General features: G+C 53.4%; 4 protein-coding genes across 4 annotated transcripts; 1 reads left to right on the top strand and 3 right to left on the bottom strand.

Annotated features, from left to right (window-relative positions):
* Nucleotides 1–141: 141 nt before the first annotated feature.
* CC77DRAFT_951043 (hypothetical protein) lies at nt 142–1,734 on the bottom strand (the record flags this gene model as incomplete). The annotated part of the gene is made up of 4 exons (XM_018535356.1): nt 142–504; nt 612–838; nt 944–1,254; nt 1,430–1,734. 4 exons carry the CDS (start codon nt 1,732–1,734, stop codon nt 142–144), a joined length of 1,206 nt encoding a protein of 401 aa, XP_018378836.1.
* Nucleotides 1,735–1,864: 130 nt separating this feature from the next.
* Nucleotides 1,865–3,192, bottom strand: CC77DRAFT_1026712 (hypothetical protein). Its single transcript, XM_018526313.1, has 2 exons — nt 2,171–3,192; nt 1,865–2,112 (listed from the first exon to the last, which is right to left on the bottom strand). The coding sequence occupies exons 1-2, from the start codon at nt 2,966–2,968 to the stop codon at nt 1,900–1,902; spliced, it is 1,011 nt and encodes a 336-aa protein (XP_018378835.1). The 5' UTR covers nt 2,969–3,192; the 3' UTR covers nt 1,865–1,899.
* Nucleotides 3,193–4,102: 910 nt separating this feature from the next.
* Nucleotides 4,103–4,408, bottom strand: CC77DRAFT_672131 (hypothetical protein). Its single transcript, XM_018532702.1, has one exon. It carries the CDS (start codon nt 4,327–4,329, stop codon nt 4,138–4,140), a length of 192 nt encoding a protein of 63 aa, XP_018378834.1. The 5' UTR covers nt 4,330–4,408; the 3' UTR covers nt 4,103–4,137.
* A 218-nt stretch (nt 4,409–4,626) lies between these two features.
* CC77DRAFT_1003426 (subtilisin-like serine protease PR1C) lies at nt 4,627–7,528 on the top strand (the record flags this gene model as incomplete). The annotated part of the gene is made up of 3 exons (XM_018523208.1): nt 4,627–4,755; nt 4,803–5,992; nt 6,050–7,528. The coding sequence occupies 3 exons, from the start codon at nt 4,627–4,629 to the stop codon at nt 7,377–7,379; spliced, it is 2,649 nt and encodes an 882-aa protein (XP_018378833.1). The 3' UTR covers nt 7,380–7,528.
* Nucleotides 7,529–8,014: the final 486 nt, after the last annotated feature.

The following is an 8,014-nucleotide window of genomic DNA, read 5'->3' as shown; positions in this document are numbered from 1 at the left end:
GTGTAGCTAGCTAACCGCGATCCTACTACCGCGATCCTACGCCTCGCTTCTTATCGCATTCTTATCGCTACTAACAAAACAGCGCGATTGTAGTGCAATCGCGCACATCCTCTAGGGTAGGTCGAAGAGATCAGGACCCGCTCAAAACGTGTCGGCGTCGTACTGTCCGGCATCTCCTACACCGTCAACGCTTCCCATTGATATCGAATGCTCATGTGTATGAGATTGACCTCCTCGTTCGTGGGGAACAACACCAGTGGTAGCCGTAGCATCATCAGGACGAATAGCGAGTCCCGCAGCACGCGCAATGCCTCGGATCGTTCGCGCAAAGTAGGTCGACAATCGCGTTTCCGACATGTCGCCCAGCTCGAGCAGATCGACCGACATAGTGAGGTAATGGCTAACGACCGCGGGGTCGAGCGACACTACCTGTTGGACGAAGGGAGATGCCTTCGTCAATCGGATCAGGAAGACCGCAGCTTGGGCAAAGGCCATGGTCATATACTACAATCACTCAATCAGTAAGTTACGAAAAGACATGACAATGCTATGAGGGTACGATGACCGGACAAGGCGCGAGCTGATGTGGGCAGGGAGGAGCGCAAACCTACGTCCGTCGCAAAGCTCAGAGCAAGGTCGGTCTGGCTAGATTCGAAATGTGTTTGTATCGTGCTCGTCGCTGCGTTGAGAGCTTTGCGAAGATATGTGATGCTGCCTTCGTGACCTTCGCTGTGAGTGGACGAGCGGAGAGCCATGGCATTGATGCTCAGACGAAGGTGCTCGGCCTGCAGTCGAGCTATACGTGCTGAGGCGCCGAGGTAGAGCGCATGGGATGATCCTGTCACATCAGCCTGATATTGCAACATACATCTTGGTATCTTCATCTCCGAGTGGCCAGTATTCGACGGGGAATAACACTCAGAAAGGACAGAAGAAGACGTACCGGACCAGACCCAAAGCTTGCACCAGTCGTCCAACCTTCCGTTTAGATCCGACAACATCGACAACAACGACTGACTGTCCGGAGGACCGCTTCGCGCTTGCTCTTCTACCCATAAGACAAAGGATCGAGCAACAACAGCCAATTGGGCCTTCGCTGCAATATACGCATCACCATACAGCGACAGGCTAGCTTGAGTCCCTGGCCGAGGGAGCGGATGAGACAGGCGAGCTTTGAGGAAAGCTTGGTCGTCGATGGATTCGAACTGAGTTGATTGTGGTCGACCGAACCCAAATGACAGGAAAGAATCGAAGCTGCACCCAGTCAGTCATTCACGTACGTAAGTCATATCTAGACGGATATCCCTCAGACCCAGCCGAGCGACGTACCTAAACCAAGCCAACCTGTCACAAACGATGTCAGCGGCCGTCTCTCCATTGAGACTTCAAGATCCACCTCCGAGTGAATCTGTTCGGGGCAGTCACTTACCATGTCCTCCATTGTCGTAGCACGGCCGTATCCACCTCAGCCGGAGCCTCGAGCTGAGAGCGATCCTTCTGGGTAGCTGCCACAGCTTGTCCGACGGCCCGATGAATCCCTAGCCTTCTGGACACTCGTGCCGCATGCCCTGTCAAGACCCACGCGTCAGGTCCCTTTCCACCACTCTGCAACCCCCAAGCCGCAAGCAGCAAGATGGCCTGCACATCTGCTAGGGTGTGTTTTTTCCGGAGCAAGGTGTGAGCGAGGTGGGATTCGGCTATCTCAGCCAGGGCTTTTGGAACATGGGAGTCCATAATGTGCGCTTTGCTCGAGGAACGGAGGTAGAATCGGGCGGAGATCGCCAGGATTGCAGAGAAGAGTGACGGATAGCGCTGGACTGAGGTAAATGGATCCGGAAGGGCAATATCAACGATAGGCAGGAAAGGATGGCAGTGTTCCACAAAACTGGGGTCAGAACGTCAGCAGTGCGGTTGCTTATGTAGTAGTGAAGGAGGAGAGGGGCGCCGAACCACTGACAATGTGTATAAGGTTCTGGCTAAAGCAAGGTCGATTACACCAGAGCTGACTGGTTCATCTCGTACACCCCACGGTGGCATGCGGGCAGAATGCACTCGTGGTTCAGGGAGCGGCGAGTTCTGCTTTGATCTTTCCCGATTCTCCCAGACTGATGGCTTGGCCGGGTCAGTGACTACCACCCTGCATACAAGAAGACAGGTCGAACAGGCTTACTTGGTATACCAACGACTGGAAAGGCGGCCCAAACCCATCTTTGGTGGCCGAAGCTAGCCTTTCCTCGCCCTCGTTATCTCTATGCTCATTACCCGTCCGTACGTCGTGTTCTCCTGATGGCGATGTTGTCTCGGTTCGGCTCGAGTACGAATGAGGGGATATGAAATTTACTTCTGGCGAATCACCGAACCTCACATGACCTAATCCCTGGGTCGTTAGGGGATCAGACGTAGAAAGCAGAGCGGTTGTAGCAGTACTCGTAAGAGCCGTAGCATGGTAGCTCGACGGTTCGAGTGGTGGAGGAGCAGGAGCAGGAGCAGGAGCTGTAACGGGGACCGTGGACGAAACTGTAGCAGGAGCTGCAGTCAGGGCAGGGAAGAGATCGGTCCCATTGGTACCAGTGTTCTGCAAACCAGCTAACAAGTTGGTGACACTATCTTCCAAGCGCACCAAGCTAGCTCTAGCTGCCGCCCCATGTCGATCCTCAACCACATCACCGTTCGTGTTCGTGTTGTTGTTTGAGTTTGGGACGGGGGACGCATGTCCAGGTTTGCCAAAATCGCATTCCTTACTCGCCTTGACACATCTTTCGCATGGCCTGCCACCAAGGCAGCGGAGCTTTTGTTTGCGGCATCGGAAGCATGCCTGTGTCGCTCGGCGCTCCTGTTGATGGTGTTGCTCGTGCTGCTGTGCAGTGCCAGTCGTGACGTTCGGCGGGTTCGCGATGTCACGTGCGTTCCCCTCAAGTGAAGTTCGCGCTCTCTTACTCCGCTGGTCTTCGTCGCTATCGCCTCGCATTTCGATGCCGCATGTCTGTATCGCTCCGCGCTCTTGCCAATGCAATGGTAATTGTTTGTCTTGCTTCACAATGTCGTCAGTGACGTTCAGAGGGCAAGTAATGTTGCGCGCGCGTTCTTATTGGTGGAACGTCGCGTTGGCTACCGTGCGGGGAAGTTCGCGTTCTCTTACTCGTTCTCGTGCGGGGACGCGGAACAAGCTCAGTAATCAAGTTCTCCCACAATTTTACGAAAGCTCTGATATAATAACCAGCTGCTTACTCCGCGAATATGGGTTACGCGCACGACCACGCAGCATCTCTTCGTGGCTCCAGTCCGTGAACACTGTTGCCACGACGTGATCAGAAGTCGTCCAGACAGCCTCACCCCTCGTCTCCACTGCCTTCATCCACGCCCCGGCACGGTCGTGACCCTGCGTAGTTCAATGACATAGGCGCTAACATGGCACTTCGTCGATGGCACACAAGGCACCGTATTCACCGCGAGAACGATAGCAGCAGCAGCCGCACCATGATGTGTTGCAGCACTCTAAGCACCTGAACACTCGCTGACGAGCTCTAGAACCGGGCGAGCAGCCGTAGGATATGATAGGAACTAGCCGCAGCGACAGCAATCAGCTCGACTGTGGCTCCTGACGCTCGGATCGTGCCAAGATACCCGCAGTGGCCCCGTCTCCGGCCGCGCCGGCAACTTGCTAGCTCTTTACAGACGATTACAGCCTCAAACTTCCGAGCGCATCCGTTATCACGGGCCGTCTCATTCAAGAGCACGCCAAGCGATTGAGGTGGCGCGCACAACCACTGAGCTTGCAAAATACATGGAGACCTTCATTCTACGAAAGACTGGCGAGATCTGCCATGATCTCTCACGAAAGATCTTGTAGCATCTGCACTACCGAGCGGCAATCAATAATGCCGTCTAAAAACAGGCATTCAAGGACTCCTAGTTGTGAACAGTGTCGGACTGCATGTCGCATCCTAGATCGACTTGGGCCGTGGGGTTTTCGCCGACTCCGTGAATGCGAATTCGACCCTAGTGCATCAAATGCAACATCTTGGCCACGACTGCAAGAATTATGTGTACCTCATCCCAACACTTGATCAGTAATCCTTGAATCGGCGCCGATGGCCTCACCGTCCTTCGAGATCATCACACCCACCGTCACTAGCACTAGATATCTGAACGGGGCAGGTTGAATTTATACATAGTGATCCTCCAATCAACCTCTGCCTCGTGCTTGACCCTTCTGATCGGTAAGTTGAGGGTACCTGCATATGAGACAACGAGGAGCAACTGAAGCGCATCTTGGCGACGCCCATGCTTTATCTCAATCTTAAGATCTTTCAAACTACCCTTGCGCATACACCTCCTGATCTGGCCTACCGTCTCGATCCAGGTATAGATATCTCACCGAGGCCGTCTGTGCCCTTCGTGCCTTTTATTAACACCTTTCTCCCCGGGTGCAGTCACGTAGAACGCCCCTGGCATAGTATGGTAATCCCATGCGGACCATATCGGCGTCATAGCGCGTTGCGTCGCTTCTGCCGAGCTCTATGGATAAATAAACACGATACAACTGACACACTAAACTTGTTCGTTCTTGCCCGGCTTTCTGGGACTTTTTTTCGCTCTTTGTTTCGTTCTGCCGCACTGCTCACTATGATACATTGGAGGTTCTGCATTCCCATTCTGGGTTGCGCATTCTTTGTCACTGCCGCGGCATCCCCGAGAGAGCTCACTGGACAGATAGTCACAGGTGCTTATATCGTCGAACTAGCGGAAAGCCATGTACACGACGACATTCTCACTATTCCTTTATCAACTAATTCGTGTAGGACTCCGCCTCCTTCTACAACACACTCGATATCGATGAGGGTGGTGTAGAGCACCGCATGAATCTCAACTACAAGCTATTCAAGGGCATCTCGTTTCAGCTTCAAAACGTATCTAATGCAGATGCTGCTGCGGCCAAGATTGCAGAAATGGATATGGTCAAGCAGATTTGGCCAGTTCGCGTTCAAGCTCGGCCTCGTAACGAAGTTGTCTGGGAAGGCCAGGATAGAAGTTCGGGTCAGAGCGCGCTCCGTAAGCGGCAGGGAGGCGAGAACACCAGCGATACATACTCGACCCATGTCATGACGCAAGTCGACAAGCTCCGTGCTCAGGGTATCACTGGGAAGGGCACCAAGATTGCGATCATCGACTCGGGGGTTGACTACCTGCACCCTGCACTGGGCGGTGGCTTTGGTGAAGGTTACTTAGTTTCTTATGGAGCTGACCTGGTGGGAGACGACTACGACGGCTCCAATACCCCTGTGCCGGACGATGATCCAATGGACGAGTGCGTAGGCCACGGGACGCACGTTGCTGGCATTGTCGCCGCTCAAGCCAACTCCATGGGCTTCACTGGAGCCGCTCCTGACGTTACCCTTGGTGCATACAGAACCTACACGTGTAATACTGGTCGAGTGGCCAATGATGTTCTGATTGCTGCGTTCAATCAAGCGTTTGAAGATGGCAGCGATATCATCACCTGTTCAATGGGCTACTCTTCAGGCTGGACTGAAGACCCTTGGGCCGTTGCTGTCTCGCGCATCGTTGATCAGGGTGTACCATGTCTGCTCTCTGCTTCCAATGAAGGCGACAAAGGCCTGTTCTACACCAGCACGGCATCGAACGGCAAGGGTGTAACGGCGGTCGCTGCCATCGATAACATCGTGATTCCTCAACTCTTAATGAACGCGACCTACACCATAGGTAATTCGTCGGCCAACTCGCCACCCGAATCTTTCGGATGGACTTACGGTTCCCCTGCGAACTGGGGAAACATCAGTCTCCCATTGTGGAACATAAACAATGATCCTACCGACCCCGCAAACGGTTGCGATCCGTACCCGGCTGGCACTCCCGATCTGTCTGGATACGTTGTTCTGATCCGCAGAGGAACCTGCACCTTTGTCGAGAAGGCCACCAATGCCGCAAATGCCGGAGCTAGATATATCATGCTGTACAGCAATGTCGACACGTGCGTATACGGATGAATCCAGCTTATGCATCGCGCTAGTTGCTAATCTTCAGGCAGAGTAATCGGTGTTTCTGTTGAAGAAGTCGATGGCATCCTTGCTATAGGGATGGTGCCCCGCGAAACTGGTGAAGAGTGGGTTGCTGATCTGGCGGCTGGGATTACTGTCACCGTCAATATCTTGGACCCCACTATTGCTCCAGTATTCGTCGCTCAATCATCTAACAACGCTACCGGTGGATTCCTTAGTACGACCACACCCTGGGGTCCGACGTTCGAGATCGATGTCAAGCCGCAGATCGCAGCACCAGGTGGTATAGTTCTGTCCACTTGGCCGCGTGCTCTTGGTAGCTATGCTGTGCTCTCTGGCACTTCTATGGCAACTCCACTTGCGGCTGCTATCACCGCGTTAGTCGCGGAGGTCCGTGGGACGTTCGATCCTAAAGAGCTTGAAAGCGTCCTCTCTGCGACTGCAAACCCGAATATCTTCAATGACGGCGGTACCACATACACTTATCTTGCTCCTGTCGCTCAGCAAGGCGGTGGTCTCATTCAGGCCTATGACGCCGCATACACGAAGACTGTCTTGAGTGTTTCGAGTATCTCATTCAATGACACCAACAACCGCATTGAAACCACGAACTTCACTATTACGAACACTGGCACCGAAGATGTCACATACAGCATTGCCAATGTGATTGCTGCATCTGGTTACACTCTCGAAGAGGGCACGATCTTTCCAATGACCTTCCCCAACGAGCTCGTAACCCAGGGTGCTGAGCTATCCTTCAGCGATGACAAGGTCACCGTCTCCGCCAAAAGCGAGGTCGCTGTCAGCGTTACGGTTTCACCGCCCGCGCTCGATGCAACCCGTCTCCCCGTGTTCAGCGGCTACATCACGCTCAATGGCACCAACGGTGACTCTCTGAGCCTTCCTTACCTCGGCGTCGTTGGCAGCATGCTTGAAGCGACCGTCCTCAACACCAACAACACATACCTCACGAGGCCTGATGATCCGGATGCTGTGCCTCTCCCCGCTGACTTTTCTTTCACCCTGTCCTCCACGGTGAACACTGCTTCCAACGCTACCGTCGTATTGCCGGAGGTCCAAACTGATTTCGCATTCGGAACTTCACTGCTCGACATCCAGATTCTGCCCACTGACAGCAACAACTCGTCTTCTCTGCGCAGCATCGTCGACTTCCCTACACACTACGTGCCACGTGGACAGTCTTGGTGGGACTGGAATGGGCAGCTTTCAGACGGCTCGTTCGCGCCGGCCGGCACGTACAAGTTCGTCGTGAAGGCGCTGCACATCTTTGGCGACGCGTCCAAGGAAAGCGATTACGACACTGCCGAAACAGTAAGCTTTAAGATTCAGTACGCGTAGAGGGATGCATCAGGCAAAGATACCCATTACTGCATGCTTTGCAGAATACAATTACGGAGGGAAGTCTTGCGTAGAAGCACCAAGCCACACCCCCTACCATGCACTACGAGTTAGAGATAGGCCTAGAACGCGTGCGTTTTATTATAGAGAAAGATCATCCTCTTACACGCTGCATAGTCACGTGTATACAGCATGTTCATAATTGTTTAATAATTACAAATTTTATTTGCATCTTAACCTTATTAGAAAGTAGTGCCGAGGGCTTGTTTCCCATGGCGCAAAGGAAAGTCCGATCTTTCGGCAAGCTGTGCGATGCTGTTTATCGTGAACAAGTACAAGTATAAGGTGGATTAGGAAATATGTGTTCAGGATGATGTTGAAGCCCGCGAGCTTCTATCCTGCTTCAGCCGCACTTGGGCATTTTCTCGGCAGCTATGCCTAATGGCTTGGCTGGCTTGCGGCGCTGATTCAATTCCACGGTTCTGCATCCACCTTATTAAGGGTGAAGTACTCTGTCGACGATAGAACTCGCACGTACGGAAGGTCTGTTGTGAAGCGCTTGCGCGGGATGGTGTTATCGCTACAAGCCTGCCCGGGCGAACTCCAACCATAGCCGCCCGCCACGGCCACGACCT

The sequence above is a fragment of the Alternaria alternata genome (assembly GCF_001642055.1).
Source record: "Alternaria alternata strain SRC1lrK2f unplaced genomic scaffold CC77scaffold_44, whole genome shotgun sequence".
NCBI classification, from domain to species: domain Eukaryota; kingdom Fungi; phylum Ascomycota; class Dothideomycetes; order Pleosporales; family Pleosporaceae; genus Alternaria; species Alternaria alternata.
Note: the sequence above shows the minus strand (reverse complement) of the source record. Positions and strands in the feature narration are given on the sequence as shown.